At 36.9% G+C, this 17,242-nt stretch overlaps 2 protein-coding genes and 1 long non-coding RNA gene across 4 annotated transcripts in view; all 3 read right to left on the bottom strand.

Moving 5' to 3' along the window:
• The window catches only part of LOC134232252 (uncharacterized), a 53,664-nt gene extending 38,056 nt beyond the window's left edge, over positions 1-15,608 (bottom strand). Inside the window, exons 1-5 of one of the 2 annotated variants that reach the window (XM_062714210.1) lie at positions 15,303-15,608; positions 15,054-15,223; positions 13,177-13,312; positions 12,857-12,973; positions 12,311-12,427 (exon numbers count right to left, since the gene is read on the bottom strand). In XM_062714210.1, coding sequence (XP_062570194.1) covers positions 12,311-12,427; positions 12,857-12,973; positions 13,177-13,312; positions 15,054-15,223; positions 15,303-15,396 — 634 coding nt within the window. In that variant the 5' untranslated portion in view covers positions 15,397-15,608. The remainder of the gene's footprint in view (positions 1-12,310; positions 12,428-12,856; positions 12,974-13,176; positions 13,313-15,053; positions 15,224-15,302) is intronic. The other variant, XM_062714211.1, reaches the window with a different exon arrangement.
• LOC134232265 (uncharacterized) lies at positions 383-6,382 on the bottom strand. Its single transcript, XR_009984737.1, has 3 exons — positions 6,152-6,382; positions 910-1,130; positions 383-443 (listed from the first exon to the last, which is right to left on the bottom strand). It is a non-coding gene; the product is annotated as an uncharacterized LOC134232265 (long non-coding RNA).
• Positions 6,706-8,569, bottom strand: LOC134232254 (uncharacterized). The gene is made up of 4 exons (XM_062714215.1): positions 8,425-8,569; positions 7,933-8,116; positions 7,514-7,677; positions 6,706-7,189 (listed from the first exon to the last, which is right to left on the bottom strand). The coding sequence occupies exons 1-4, from the start codon at positions 8,567-8,569 to the stop codon at positions 6,858-6,860; spliced, it is 825 nt and encodes a 274-aa protein (XP_062570199.1). The 3' UTR covers positions 6,706-6,857.
• Positions 15,609-17,242: the final 1,634 nt, after the last annotated feature.

The raw sequence follows: 17,242 nt of genomic DNA, 5'->3' as shown, positions 1-17,242 counted from the left end.
CTAGATTTTTATAACAATACCACCAAATTTGTCACTATGCATTATCTTATCCTTTCCTCTTTATCTAAACAATAATTTTACGCAATAATGCTTTGTTTAAAGTTGGTTGGACTCGGCTCAGTACCAAAGAAGTTAAAAATGTGGAAAGTTAACATACGGCCAACAAAAGACAACAGGAAGACACACCAGACATTCACCCATCAGAAAGCTCACTAATAAGCATCTGGCTCAGGTAAGCTAAAAATCACTGTAGTTTATATATATCACAGGTGAAGATTGATTTTTACAAAATTATGAAAATTTTTAAAAATGCCCTATAGCCTTTTGTAAGCAGCAATGAATTCGGATGTTGTGTAATTTCCATTAAATTGTGTCCTATTCCTTTCCTTCTTGTCAGCAATTCTGGGCATTCAGAAGGTCCAGCTGTTCAAATTTTTCATTCCCTGGAATAAAATAATCAGTACTGATGAAGATGTACAAATATGAGGAGAATAATAAATAAACTTATATGCATCATTACAAGAGATAATCATATTATCATCTAGAAGCATCTGTACTTGCGAATGTAACCATTAATGTGACAACAGCTTAAAGCCGTAAAAAAATGGCTGTCCTCTGTGCTACTTACTTTAAAGCATTCTTTATTCATAAGAACTTTATCATGTTTATTTTTCGCGTAATTACACAAGTCTTTCTACTCACTAAAATTTTAATCTCGCATATACACAGAGAGTGTACATTGTCTGTTGATTGATATAGGACATTGTGATTCACATGTGATAAACTGCTATGCAGATACAAAATTGGGAGTAGATGTGGTAGAAGTACTGTGTGGTATCAATATACATCTATTTGTTTATCATCCCCCAAAACAGGTACATCTACAGTATATGTTTTATTGATACTGACCTTTTCTTTTTCTGTTGTATCTTATGTATACTAGGGTCCCTCTCACCACAGGGATATCAACAGGAGTGACCCCACTACAGCTCCTGCTATTACCCCACCCTCTCCTGACTTCTTGGGAGAGGCCGTGTTTATCGATCTTAATTTAGTACTGACTTCAATTGCTGTGGTACTGGATTCAGTTGCTGTGGTAATTGTTTCTTCCGTTGTTGTAATAGGCAAACCTCCTAAAACCAACAGGTCTTTAATAATCAATAATATGATATCTCTTTTTATAAGACCAACTTAATGATTTCCTTAAGTTTATAAAGTTCTAATAAATGCTTTCATGTATTGGGTATTTCGGAAAACAATTTTTTTTTGTGTTCAATTGATAATAAACCAAATGAGGAATATTTTATGGATCATAATTTTCCTACAAGTAACAGCTTTTAAAAAGCTTGCCTGACTAATGCCATCAATATCTATAGAACCTATAAGCATGATAGATTATAAACGTTACATTGGGGGGGGGGGGTTAAATTATTTCACAAGAGCAAATTATGAAGATGTTGCACAAAACATCATGCATTCATTTTAAGTTGTTTGATATTCATCAGAGCAATGGAAAAAGAAAACATTTTATATAAAACGTATACATGTATACTGTTTGTATCTCAAATCAAAAATGAAATTATGTACATGTCCCGCTGTAGATTCGAACTCGCGACGTAAAGATGAACACCTCACTCGGCGAGTCTAAAAATGGTTTTAGAGGATGAATTGAATAAAGGAAAACACTAATGTAATTGATTAATGCTGGAAAGCATGGCTACATGTAAAGGTTACATGGAATAGATTCAACTGCATAGAGCATAGGCTTTGAGGAAGACGGCTGAAAATATGATAACTACAAGAAATTGGGAATCGTAACGGTTATGAGTGACATGCAGAATATGTTTAACAGTATCTTGGGTATGCCAGAGCATCAAAGATTGTTGGAAACGTGGGATAAATAATTAAAGCTCTATTCAGGAAGTTTTTCCCAGGGATGAGGGGTCCACGTCAAATATATTTGTACGAGCAAAAAAGCAATAAACTTTCTCAATCCTGAAATGGAGGACACTTTTATAAGTCTATACTCTGTGGAGGAAACCCCATGGAGGGGGGGGGGTATGATCAGATATATATTTGGCCAGTATATCCTCTTAAAAGGTTTTTGCTCGTTTCGTTTTTATTACTTTAAATGATGTAACTTCTAACTCACTTCACAATACTAGTATCACCGGTATGTTTTTTTTTCCCCAAAGCACGACCAGAATTCAAGAAGAACAGACTTTATATAATTCATGCATTTTTCATTTCCATTCAATAGAATAGTCCAGAAAAATGGCGCAAAAACTTACACGTGACATTTTGGCGCGAAATGATTGTGTCACCCCTTACCTAGATGAAAAATGGACTAAGCCAGTAGTATAGAAACGCGGAAAGAAGGTCAAACGGACATATCCGTATAAGAACTCATATGAAATAAATAGCTGCTAGCAAAAAGCTAAAGGAAATAAATACATCAATGTATTGTATCAGCAATATGGTTATTTTTCTGCTAACTGTTGTTGCTGAAACGCATGTAGGCTAACTGTGACCTCTTAGCTTCGCACCTAGGAAATATTGATCCTTAGTAGTGCCTGGCGCCGTGACGTCAGGCAATAAACATGTTGAGTGAAAATAAAATTGCTCGTTATATTTTTTAAATGAATGAAACTAAAGTTCAACTTTATAAAACATCAATACTAATACACTGTAATTACATTGTTTTTTATTATATTGAAAAAATAAATTAAAGCTGTCATCCTTGTGAAATACGATACTATGCAAATTGATTGTTGAAAAAAATCATATCAATATACAAAATCAAATTAATCTTGGTAACTTTATATTACATTCATTTTAAAAATAAAAGGCTAGTCATCCAGTAACTAGGCGGTTTGATCAGACAATAAATTACAATTAAAAGAATTAGAGATCAGAGATCTTCAATTCTTTTGCCAAATTCACAGGAGATAAGGATAACATACTTTATTAGAGATTTTCTAACAACTTCCAACAACAAACTCGTTAATTAATCTTTAACTGGATGCATGTCCACTTATTACTCCCAAGGGACAAATGGGTTTACACTATCTGCTGTGTAATGTAACAAGAGGCCCATGGGCCACACCGCTCACCTGAGTACATGGTCTAGTTAAAAACACAAATCAGCTCAGTATTGAAAAGTTTACTTGTTTGGGTAGAAGGGATTTGATTTTTTTTTACCTGATATGTCACCATATCAATAAAACATACATGTATAATTTTGCCGTACTTGAGAAGAAGAGTTTCAAAGATTTTTCCTATATATTTCTATGTAAAGATTTGATTGCCCATTATGGCCACACCTTACTCCTAGGGGTCATGATATGAACAAACTTGAATTAACTCTAACTGAGAATGTTTCCATATTAATATCACAAATCGTAGCTTTGCTGATCTTGACAAGACGATTTTAAAATGATTTTCCTAGAATGAATTCCTATGTAAAATTTTGATCGGCTATTGTGGCCCCGCCCTACCTTGGGGGGGGGGGGGGTGTCATGATTTGAACAAACTTGAATCTACACTACCTGAGGATGCTTCCACATTAGTTTCATCTTTGTTGGCCCAATGGTTTAGGAGAAGAATATTTTTTAAAGATTCTTTTCTTATATACATGTATTTCTATGTAAAAATTTGATCAGCCATTGTGGCCCCGCCCTACCCCTGGGGGTCATGATTTGAACAAACGTGAATCTACACTACCTGAGGATGCTTCCACATGGGTTTCATCTTTCCTGGCCCAATGGTTCTGGAGAAGATGATTTTTAAAAGATGCCATTAACTTTTCATTAATTCATCATTATCTCCCTTGGAAAAGGGCTTGGCCCTTCTTTTGCACAAACTTGAATCCCCTTCACCCAAGGATACTTTTTGGCAAGTTTGGTTGAAATTGGCCCAACGGATCTTGAGAAGAAGATGAAAATATGAAAAGTTTACGGCAACGACGACAACAACGACAGACGACGGACAAATTTTGAAAAGAAAAGCTCACTTGAGCCTTCGGCTCAGGTGAGCTAAAAAATGTTTTTAATACTTGATGATATATTTTTTTTTTAGCTTAAATGACTATTTTTTAAGCTGTAGTTGACATTTTGTTAGCTTCTTTGTCTCAAACTTTAGACATACACTCAAAATGACTAAGTCCATACAATGAAAAAAACCTTGTAAAATGCAGAAAAATTAACAAAAAATGTAATATTTTTCAGAAACGGTTTGGATAAAATCAGAAAAAAACATAAGTAAACAGAGATTACAGAGTTCACCTCAACGAATGTTGTCTTTAAGTAAGCCCCATATTGAACTACAGTCTAGTAGTGTACATCCAAAGATTCGACATTTCTGCAAATTGATCTGATAGGAGTTACTTGGGAACAGATTTATCCAAAACTTTAAACTAGTCACTCATCCAGAGAATGTAATTCACATCCAGCATCTGATGCAAGTTTAAGAGCGTTCATCCTTTGATGCATCATCCGTGAAATTTTGGTTGAGATAGGCCTTATGGCGTCATAGAAATAGACATGCACCCAAAGCTTTAACCTGTTCACTCATCCGGAAAATGTAGGGAAGATCCAGCATCCGAAGCAATTCTGATAATATGCATTCTTAGATGTTTCATCAATACAAGTTTGGTCAACAAAGGGTTTATAGTTACTTGGAAATGGGACCTGCACCAAAAATTTAAACCTATCACTCAACCGGAAAATGTAGGTCAGATCAATCATCCGAAGCAAATTTGACAGTATGCATCCTTGGATGTATCATCCATGGAAATTTGGGCAATATAGGATTAATAGTTACTTGGAAATGGAACCTGCACCTAAAACTTTAACCTGTTCACTCAACCGGAAATGTAAGTCAGATCCAGCATCCGAAGCAAGTCTGATAGTATGCATCCTTAGACGTACCATCCATGCAAGTTGGGTCAACATAGGGCTTATAACTATTTGGAAATGAAACTTGCACCAAAAACATAAACCTACATTCAAAACTTTAACCTGCTCTAAAAACATTAACCTGGTCATTCCTTAGCTGAATTTGCAGCATCCGAATCCTTGACTGGTATTAAAAAAACACACTAGAAGCATCCTCCATGCATATCTGACTCATGTAGGGCATAGAAGTACTTAAAAAGAAAATTGCAACAAAAACTGAAATCTGGCAGTGGGACGCCGATTGTATCACATAATCTCCCCCAACTTCGTTTAGTTTAGATAAAAAAGAAAAAAAAAATTCCTGAAAAATGCAGAAAATCATCCAATCATAATGAAAATACCAGAATGCACATCTTCATATGGTGAATAAAAAGTGTATAAATTTTCAGACAAATCCTTGAAATAGTTTTCGAGAAACGGTCCGAACAAATCTCGTCTACAGACGGACGGACATGGTGATTCCAAGATTCCAATATATTCCGTCGTTTGCAGGGGGTATAATACGTTTATCAAAATACACTGAATTTGAGGTCTGCAAAGATCAAATATAAGTTTGAGTCCGTGTAAGTTCAATGTTATATATACATGTACCTGAACAGTTGGAGTCCTCAATATAAAATCTCTACAGTTAAGTCATGTATGTACCAGAATGGTTGTGATTCTCCTTAGATTCAAAGATTCAACATACCGGGGTAATACCTGAAGCAATGGAGTCCACATTGTAATACTTTAAGAGTTGGAGTCCCAATGTAATATCAGAACAATAAAAGTCCTCAATGTAAAACCTGCAATGGCCCTCAGTGTAATAATGTAAATGTGTAATATTTGGCGTGTTTACGATATTTGGTGGAAAATAATTTTTCATCAAATTAAAGAAGAATTAATTCAGTACTTTCTGAATGTGCTAGAGATAAATTTATGACATACAAGAAATTTAGCGAATGTACGTGATTAAGCGGACTCTGCTTTCCGCCAAAATCGCTAAACAGAATACACCGCTAAATAGGATACGTTTACAGTAACTAAACAGTTTGAGTCCTAATTATGTTCAGTATTACTAGTATTCCTGTTCGATTGGAGTCCTCAATGTTATACCTGAACGGTTTGATTTCTCAGTTAGTTCAATAATTTACCTGAACAGTTGAAGTCTTCCAGAAGTTCATGTTCATTCATCATCATTTAGTTCAATAATATACCTAAACAGTTGAAGACTTCCAGAAGTTCAATGTAAGCTCTGACTCTTGGACCTCTGTAATTATCTGCTTCCACAACGTAGCTGCCAAACATGTACTTATATACGGCTTGTATGCTGTAAGTTGTGGTGTAATATACAGCCCTGTTACTATTGTTATAGCGGTCCACGTGTAGGTATCTGGTAGTATTTGGTAGTCGGTACCACAATATATCCGGTCCAGGTACCGATATAAACTTGGCTGACATGTTGTAATACTTTAAGAGTTGGAGTCCCAATGTAATATCAGAACAATAAAAGTCCTCAATGTAAAACCTGCAATGGCCTTCAATGTAATACTGTAAATGTATAATATTTGGCGTATTTACGATATTTGGTGGGAAATAATTTTTTCATCAAGTTAAAGAAGAATTAATTCAGTACTATCTGAATGTGCTAGAGATAAATTTATGATATACAAGAAATTTAGCGAATGTACGTGATCAAGCGGACTCTGCTTTCCGCCAAAATCGCTAAATAGAATACACCGCTAAATATTATACTTTTACAGTAACAGTAACTGAACAGTTTGAGTCCTAAATATGTTCAGTATTATTCCTGTTCGATTGGAGTCCTCAATGTTATACCTGAACGGTTTGATTTCTCAGTTAGTTCAATAATTTACCTGAACAGTTGAAGTCTTCCAGAAGTTCATGTTCATTCATCATCATTTAGTTCAATAATATACCTAAACAGTTGAAGACTTCCAGAAGTTCAATGTAAGCTCTGACTCTTGGACCTCTGTAATTATCTGCTTCCACAACGTAGCTGCCAAACATGTACTTATAGACGGCATGTATGCTGTAAGTTGTGGTGTAATACACAGCCCTGTTACTATTGTTATAGCGGTCCTGGTGTAGGTATCTGGTAGTATTTGGTAGTCGGTACCATAATATATCCGGTCCAGGTACCGATATAAACTTGGCTGACATGTTGATTGGTGACCCTTCACAGACTCTATAGGTCTGATTGGCTGTGTCACCATCAGCAAGACGAGGGGAACCTATCAAAACCAAGGGAATTATTGCAAATGTTTGATATGTTGACACTGTGACCATTAGGGTGAGCACAGCTACTTATTCAGTTTTGATTTATTATAATTGAAATTGTAAAATCATATGACGTCATATGTTTCTTTTGCATTACCAAATCAGTCTGAACACTGCAAATTCTAATAGAAAAAAATTAAATCCATTGATCTAGAAATATTTATTTTGTGAATCTGGGTGAAAAAAAGTAGGCATAATTATTGCAATATAGATTCTCTTTACTGTAAAGTCAGAACATGAATATATACAGAACAGTCTTTAATATTAGAGTAACTTACATAAAACTGTGATATTGTTCTGTGACGTTTTGATGGTAGAGTTGCCCTGTTCATTCTTGGCATACAGTGAGAACTTATTCCCTGTATCGGTACAGTCCGGGTTCTGTAGAGTAAGTACCTCTGTTATCTCACAGTCAGCCGTCCTTTTTTCTCTGACTAGCCAGCTGTAGATCTACACTACTCAAAATCCATTAATCTAAAGAATTTAACTTGTCATTTTTTTAGTTGTTTGTTATAGTAGGCGTACGAGCAGTTCACAGTACGATTGGTGATGTATCTCGAGTCTGGTAAACAATAGTATAATTCTGAGAAATTTTAATAAAATATATTCAAGATGCAAATTACATGTTAATTGTGATATGATAATCTAGATGATTGTCTTGTTTTAAACATTATGTTTAAAACGTTTATTCAATTACATTAAGTTCACTGACTGACCTAAAGGGATAAACTGGTTTGTGAAGCGATCATTTCTGATGCCCCATGTTAAGCTGTCCACTGAGGGCCACGCCCTTATTACACCTGTCACAGAAATAGGACTGCTGTCATTATACGGGTTACCTGTGAACCCGTCCAGAGAGATGGACTGAACCTCTGGCACATCTGGAAAAAAACCCATCAAACATTAATCAATAGTTGTCTAAAGCAAAATTACTGTCCAAATTTCCTTTATAATTTTTTTTCAATAAACTAGATCTAAAGGTACGGTGAGCACTGAGGTCACTTAATAGTAACCCTTGCATTTCAAAAGCCTCAAAGGCTTCAATGGTGTCAAACGTGTTTACAAAACAATTTCTAAAGTTTTTTTTTTATTTGATATATGGTGTTAACTTGAAAACAAAAACACGGTTTGGGGCCTTAGGCTATGGTCTGCAAAACTGAGAGAGCGAAGGAGCTGCGACAGCGGTCACCGGCTAGGGCGGAAGGGCTTCCAGAATAGCTCAACGACCATGTGTCCAGGGCCAATGCGTCCCTCCAGGTTATGGGGGAACTTCGGCTGTGGCTGGCGGCCTGGAGAGGGATGGGCGCCGCCAGGTTACATCGACCAAGACTCATCATGATGAAGAAAACTATAACTGAATTTATAAAGTCTCGGAACAAGGACCGCGCCTTCCGCTACCACACACCAGAGCGGATGTATGTACACAAATGGTGCCCCAGGAACAAAGCTACGTGCTCGAGAAAACATCGTCCCTGGCACTTTGAATGCAAGAACCTTAGGACAAGAGGGAAGGATAGAATAATTGGTTTATGAGATGAATAGATATAACTAGAACCTTGTGGGCTTATGTGAGACGCGATGGAAACACATAGGTGATACAACAACAATGGACGGGCGCAATCTGTAATACAGCGGACGGGATGACAAACACAAAGAAGGAGTGGGTTTCCTGGTACATAAAGACACAATCAGTACAGTCATGGGATGCCACCCGGTCTCCAGTAGACTAATCTCCATCCCCATGAATGCAGCACCATTTAACATCACGGTAGTGCAATCATATGCCCCTAAAAATGATTACAGTGACGAAGAAATGGATGAGTTCTACAACCAACTACACGAAATCATTGATGAAACACATATGAAAGACATTTTAGTGGTACAAGATGACTGGAATGCTAAGGCTGGAAAAGATGCTCAAGCAATCTGGAAGGAAATTATCCCTACAACGAATGGAAGAGTTCATCAACTGCATGAGTTTGCCGCTATAAACTTGTTCTGGCAAATACACTGGGAGTTCACAAACCATAAAGGAACTGGACATGGACAAGCCCAGGCGGCCAATACCGAAATCAGAGTGATTACATTATGGTCCAAAGGCACTTTAGAGCAGTGGTAAACACGGCAAGCACACGTACCTTCCTGGTGCGGACATAGGATGCGACCAAGGTCTGGTCATGATGTCATTCAGAGTCCATCTAAAACAAATCAGGAAATCAAAGTTTACCAGACTTCGATTTAACCTGGATAAGTTCAAAGATCCCACTACAAGAGTGGGGATTTTCATATAAGAGTATGATTTTCAGGCGATGATAGGAGTAAAATTTGCAGCCCTGAATTCACTGGAAGAAAACAACTTAGGCCTCGAACCAGTGGTCATGTCTTCAACGAAGCAATAGTTGAAACAGCCAATGAGATTTTGGGGAAACATCAGCGCCCCAAAACCAATGGGTTAACGCCAACATCTCGGAGCTATGTGACAGGAGACGGGAGCTGAAAAATAAGGAAGACAACCCAGAAGGAACTCATAAATACATGTACAGAGAAGCAAACAACAAAGTCAGAAAGCAGATGAATAAAGTTAAAAATATATGGATTGAAAAACAGTGTTCTGAAATCGAAGAAAACCTTCAAAGAAACAATACTAAGAAGATGTATCAAGTGGTAAAAGGCCTCACCATTGAGAAAAAAAAATAAAACCAACGAGCATCCAAAACAAAATGCCTAACTGAGGAGAAGGATATATTAGATACTACTTGATGGACAGAATACTGCTCTGAGCAAGGGAGACCGAGCAGTATTAAACTGCCCACTGGCAGATACAGAGGAGGACTCACTTACGATTTTACGGGAAGAAGTCGAGGCGGCAATCAATGCTAGAAAACAAGAGAAATCAGCAGGTACATGTATCGACAACATACCTTCAGAACTGGTTAATGCTGGAGGAGAAGCAATGATCACAGCTCTTACAACCATCTGCAACAACATCTGGAGCACTGGAATACTAGTATGGCCAACTCCACCCAATCTCTGATTATCACCTTACCATAGAAAGGAAACCTACAGCTGTGTAACAACTTCCGGACCATCAGTTTAATAAGCCACCCATGCAAGGTGATGCTGAAGATCTTAGTAAATAGACCCGAAATCTATTGCACAGACAATCATTGCTGAAAAACAAGCAGGCTTCAGAACAGGAAGAAGTTCCACCGAACAGATATTCAGTCTACGAATAATCTGCGAGAGGTACCTGCAACAGCGGCAAGACCTTTATCATGTGTACCATCGATTTCAAAAAAGCCTTCGATAGAGTGTGGAATGCTACCTTATGGACCATCATGAGGAAATACAACATCAATGCTAACCTTGTTTGATTGATCGATGAGTTATACAACAAGGTCACTGGTGCACTTCTCTTGAATAATAGCATTGGTGACTGGTTCTGCAAAACAGTAGAAGTACGCCAACACTGTCTGCTTTCTCCTATCCTCTTTAACAATTTCCTTGAAAGGATCATGGAAAATGCGCTAGATGATCACAAAGGCACAGTCTCCATCGGAAGAAGAACCGCCACAAATCTGCGATTCGCTGTTGACATTGATGGCCTTGCAGGGAAAGAGGCTGAGCTAACCAACTTAGTGAATCGCCTTGACCAAGTAGCTTCTGCATATGGTATTGAGATCTAGATATAGTGCAGAAAAAAACAAAGATGACGAACGTTACACTCAAGGCATCACCTCGAAAGTCATGGTAAGCGGAACATATCTGGAATTAATGAAGACATTTAAATCCATCATATCAGACGAAGGCTCCAAACAGAAGTTTTAGCAAGGATTGCACAAACATGTGCAGCATTAGCGAAATTACAAACCATCGGAGAGACAGAAATATCACTCTGTGCTAGAAGATCCAGCTAATGCGCTCACTTGCTATGTCGATCTTCCTAAATGCCTGTGAAAACTGGACTCTCACTGCAGAGCTAGAGAAGAGGATTGTGAGCTGCTATTGGAAAATACTAGGCATCCATTACACTGATCATGTGACCAATGAAGGGTCCGCTGGACAGTCACAGAAGCTATATAGGACCTCACGACGATTTTCTAACTGTCGTTAAGAAGCGGAAACTAAGGTGGTATGCCTACGTTTCAAGCTCAATTGGCCTTGCAAAGACAATCCTGCAAGGGACAGTTAAAGGAGGACGAAGACGGGGAAGACAAAGGAAGAGGTGGGAAGATAACATTCTTTAGTGGACTGGACTGAGCCTTGCAGAATCCCAGAGAGCGACAGAAATCAGAGAATTATGGATGACAGTGGTGGATGAGTCTTCGAAGGTGCCCCAACGACATCCACGGAAGTCAAGGGATAGGTGATGGTGCTATGGTCTGCAGTAGGGTTCGAATTGACCAGACACTACTGAACATGTTTAACTCATCTCTTTTCAGTCAGTTGAAAAACTATCATGAAGCATTCCATGAATAATATCATAATATTATTCTAGTTATCAATGTCTTGATTAGCATTGTTTTAGTGACTTGAACTTACACATGACCTCTAATATTGTAGAGGCATTTCTGGTGATTTCCAGTGAAGAGTTATTTCCCCTTTGTTTTACACTGGTAGCCTCCAGCACATACATCCCGGCTTGGTCCCTCGAGACGTTCTCCAGAAGTAGATCGCCGTCAGTGGAGAGAACCGTGCTGTTCCCTGCCCTTCTCCAGGCCAGTTTGGCGGGAGGGTTCGCTGACACAGAGCCGTAGATTGTGGCATTTGTTCCCTCCTTGTACGATAATTTAGAGGGAACACTTAGCTCCGGTCCATCTGTAAAATTGAATAAAGAAAAAATAATTAAATTCCATCTTTTGTAGGGCTCCTAGTACTCAGAAATACATGATATTGTGCATAGAATTTCATTTCATGATTTACGCAATTTTCACAATGAATTAAAAAATTAAGTTGTGGGAAATTAACTAGTGTAAATAAAAATGTGACTTATTTTCTGGTGAGATTGAAAGTTAATTTTAGATTTCAATAAATTTTTAAATGCATGTTTTTGTTTTCAGCAAAAGAAAACTGACACTGAACTGTGATTGTGACACTCAGCAAGGATGTGCCAACAGAGTTCTGGGCAGTACAAAAAAAAGTGTTTCCATTCTGATATCTCTTGATGTCAGAGATCACCAAGGATTGGCCCACTGAAAGAAAACAAGTAGATAAAGGCATATCAGATATCACCAAGGACTGACCCACTGAAAGAAAACAAGTAAATAAAGGCATATCAGATATCACCAAGGACTGGCCCACTGAAAGAAAACAAGTAGATACTGGAATACAAAATATTAAAGCACTAGTTAAACATTGTACAATGTTTGTTTGCAAGATCATTTTATAAACATTATGAGAAAAGACTTATGTTGACAAATTGTGTGCTAACTTATAAAGTAATATGAAGCAGAAATTTCTGCCAAGAACCAAAAAAGTAAAAAAAAAATTCCTTCACATTCTCAAGGTCAAATTTTTTAATTATTTTTTGTTACTGTATCATTGTTCTGGTCTTTTCTTGATAAACCTGATTTTTAAATTAGTGATTGTAAGAGATGAATGATTGAATGATGTGTATTCACCTCTCCCACTCCATGAGGCAATTGTCATTGGATTGGCTGCCACAACCTCACAGGTCAAATTTAAGGTGTCTCCCTCCTCTACAACAGAGCTCCCTCCAACAACTAAATCTGGGTCATCTGTCAGATATAATGAGTAATAAAGATTAAAATTGGCTTTTTTTGAGACAGCACTAACACAGTGATAAATTTGCACTCACTGTATTTATTGTATCTCAAAGTTAAAGAAAGGGGGAAAGACAAATAGAGAAAAAAAACAGAAGAAAAAGAGAAAGAGAGAACACCTATTGACTAGGGTACTAAAAATACTTGTATCCACTTACAAAGAATGTCCCCAAACTGCTTTGTTTTGGTCACCGTTCTATTTCCAGATCCTCTGACAACACAACTGATATTATTCCCCGTGTAATCTCGGTGATACTTGACTTTCCATTCTTGTCGTGTATAGTAATAATTACTCTAAAATCAATGAAAGTAACATGATCATGATTGTTTTCTTAATTAATGAACTTTGTAATAGGCATATTCATTTCAGAATATGTTCTACAAGTCTTGCTTTTGATCAATGTACAAAATGTTGATGGTTTAATTCCATCTTACAGTTAAACTCGTATCTTCCATACAGACACATTTGATTCCTCAGATATTGGTTGCATTAGAGGAGAATCCAATTTACACATCCAATTTTCACAATATTTTAACCAACTGAATTTAGTGACAGGTACTTCAGGTTTATATATCCTAATATGCAAAATTAAAGAATGAAGGATATGGAGATAACGAACAGTATTCAATATCAAAGTCCATAAAACAATACAAAGTAGGAGCAGAGCAAACACGGACCTCCAAATCATCAGAGGGGGGACAAGTGCCATGTAGGAGTGAGCATCCCCTGCCGACCGGGCATTGCTGCTGCCACACACAGATTAAAATGACTGTGTATTTACGGCTTATTGGTATAAACTTCTAGCATTACATATTAGGTGCTATATGAGGGCTGGGCATAATCTTCTTTTCTTACATATTTATATACAATAGGCAGTGTATCAAGCCTTAAATAATTATCTACAATAGGCCGATGTATCAATCCTTACGTATTTTTCTACAATAGATGGTGTATCAAGATTTACATATTTATCTACAATAGGTGGTGTATATCAAGCCTTACGTATTTTTCTACAATAGGTGGTGTATCAGGTTTCATAGGCGTCGGAACCGGGGGGGGCTAGGGGGCTAGGGGGGCTAAGCCCCCCCCCCCCCCCACTTTTTTTCCCAAATATATACTTAGTATAGACATTGAACATAACTTCGTAGGTTTAGCCCCCCACTTTCTACAGGTACGTCTTAGTATAGGTTAAAAATGGGGGAAGTGGTGGTGTTTGGAAAAAAAATTTTTGGTACCGAAGTTCGAACCCCCCCCCTCCCCCCCCCTCCACGAAATAGGATTTTCGTGTTTGGGAAATGGACATTTTCCTTTTTTTTTTTTTGCTTGTCAGGTTTTTTTGAAGGTACAATTTTTTTTTTTTACACTTGCCCCCCCCCCCCCCCCCACTTTCAATTTGCTTCCGACGCCAATAGGTTTTATATATTTATCTACATTAGGTGGTGCATCAAGCCTTAAATATTTATCTACAATACATGGTGTATCAAGGCTGGGTAAAACCATCTAGTCTCACTTATTTATCTGCATTAGGTGGTATATTAAGCCTTACATCGATATCTGCAAGAGGTGGTGCATCAAACCTCATTTAAATATCTACAATACTTCACTATGTGGTGTATCGGGGCTTTTACGAATTTATCATCAATAGGTGGTGTATCAAGCCTTACATATTTATCTGCAATAGGTGGTGTATTAGGCCTTACATATTTATCTACAATAGTTGGTGTATAAACCCTTACATACTTATCTACAATAGGCGGTGTATCAAACCTTACATATTTATTAGGCCTTACATATTAATCTACAACAAGTGGTGTATAAACCCTTAGTACATATTTATCTACAATAAGTGGTGTATAAACCCTTACATATTTATCTACAATAGGTGGTGTATCAAGCCTTACATATTTATCTACAGTAGGTGGTGTATCATTTATCTACAATAAGTGGTGTATCAAGTTTTAAATATTTATCTACATTAGGTGGTGTATCAAGTCTTACATATTTATCTACAATAGGTGGTGTATCAAGTCTTACATATTTATCTACAATAAGTGGTGTATCAGGGCTGAACTCTGTGGAACCATTGTACCATGTGATGGACACTGCTGGGTTTGTAAATCCTCCGTAACAGACCCAGGCCGTCCCATATCCCTCCACCCCTGTTTCTCGGCCAGAAAATGTTACATGATCATCATACGGTCCATCTGCAAAGTTAATAAATTTCAGGTAATTTTCTGTATAATTTTTTCGTATGAACTAACTCAATAGCAGTAGTAAACTTACAGAAGACAGTAAATCTCTTTGCTTGGTAAAACATAGAAGAATTCACTAAAACATAACAAGTTATTGACTGGCCATTCATTGATCTGTCCACCATGACGGGCGGGGCTAACAGAGTGTAAGTATAAGTCTCCGTCACATTGTCGTACACAGTTGTCGTTGTATACAGGGATACATTGTTGATGTCTGGATGAACAGGGTTAACGGACAATATTATAAATGTTGTGGGTTGATAACGCGTGCGTGTCAAAGTACACGAGACATTGACAACATCATTTTCTTCCACGGTCCCTACTCCATCTAAAGTTACGTCAACATCAGTCGCATCAGCTGAAAAAAACATATATGACTGCAAAAATTCCAAATTAGTTCTGTAATTTGCAATATCTTACAAACATCTTACCTAATAAATTATTTATCTCTGTATAAAATCATCCTGTTATGCATCCTTTAAAAAATTCTTTGCATCTGTTTCAGTAAAAACAATACGAAATTTCTTGAAGTTTTCATCAATATCTACAAAATCATTTCATGATTTATATACTAAACCATCATGGTGTTTTCCATTTTTTTAAATTAAGAAATAAGGTATCATTTTTTGAGTTTTATTGGGATGTAAAACGGGTTGGTCACGTGATCAAATCGGCTTTATGGATGATTTGATCATGTGCCATCCCGTTTTACATCCCAATAAAACTCAAAAAATGATACCTTATTACTTATATTTACATTTGTGACTGATTTATTACAAATAGTAAGGTACTTAAGTAAAGTTTAGAATCCCATAAAGTTTTTTTTTCCAAAACTCAACTGTATAAATTGAATGTGTTGATAACGTCGATCGCTTATGACGTCACTATCAAATTACGTAGATCGCTTATGACTAAACAATCAATTTATGGTCACATGACGAACGTGTTTTACGGAGATGTAAAAACGCCTTGTTCAAATAGTGTTATATAAGGGAAAACATTTGCAAATGTAAATACATTTAAGTGAAGATCTTACATGCCAGACGGACAATGGCTATTTTCTCCAGTTCCTGTCCTGTTGCATTCCTAGCTCTACATTTCAGTACTTGGTCATCATCGCTCTTGGTGGCATTTTTAATCAGTGTTACAGTATAGGTACCATTGTCATTTTCTGTGTTATTGTAGACAACTGAGGCATATTCCAATGTCAAGGTTGAAAGGTCACTTTTACAGGCCAAGGTCAAATTTCCTCCTTCTATTGCATTTATCTGTAAACCACTACCACCAGTTATTTGAACTGCTCCAACTATTTCCAAGGATGACTGGCCTTTAAAGGAAAAATTAACCCGAGGATGATGATTTGAACAAACTTGAATCTACATTATCTGAGAATGCTTTCATATAAATATGACTAATCTTGGCTTTGTTGTTCTTGAGAAGGAAATTTAATCATAATTACAAGTCTCACATAATGATAATTTACCTGAATAATTACTCAAAAATAGAGCTGCATAAAACCCTTTTGTGATCTTCACCTGTTTAGTGATGCAAAGGTCACATGATCATCTTAAAGCTGGCAGTTGGATCTTCTGATATAACACCTATGGCTACACAAGTTTGGTCAACAATGCAAGTTTGGTCAACATTGGAATTATTTTAAAAATTCTTATCACTCATTTAAGAATTATAGGTCAAAATAAAGAAACATCTGATGCATCAGACTAAAAATGGACAGAATGAACACGTAATGATTCAAGGAAATCTTGGTCCCTTATGTTTACAAACAGTGATCAGAGATCAAATCTCTAACCTAACAGTGCCTAAAGATTGGATAAAAAATAATTCATAAATCAGTCTCTAACCTGAAGTTTTGCACAACAGTAATGCACACACAGACAAAAAAAGAACCATTATCCCGCTACACTTGTTGCCTGAAATAAAGTCAGTAAAATAAACAAAGCCACAGAAAAT

This window comes from Saccostrea cucullata, unplaced genomic scaffold (assembly GCF_032062105.1).
Source record: "Saccostrea cucullata isolate Sc308-1 unplaced genomic scaffold, CSIRO_AGI_Scuc_v1 ctg1143, whole genome shotgun sequence".
Classification (NCBI taxonomy): Eukaryota; Metazoa; Mollusca; class Bivalvia; order Ostreida; family Ostreidae; genus Saccostrea; species Saccostrea cuccullata.
The sequence above is the reverse complement of the archived record's forward strand: the minus strand, read 5'-3'. Positions and strand labels throughout refer to the sequence as shown.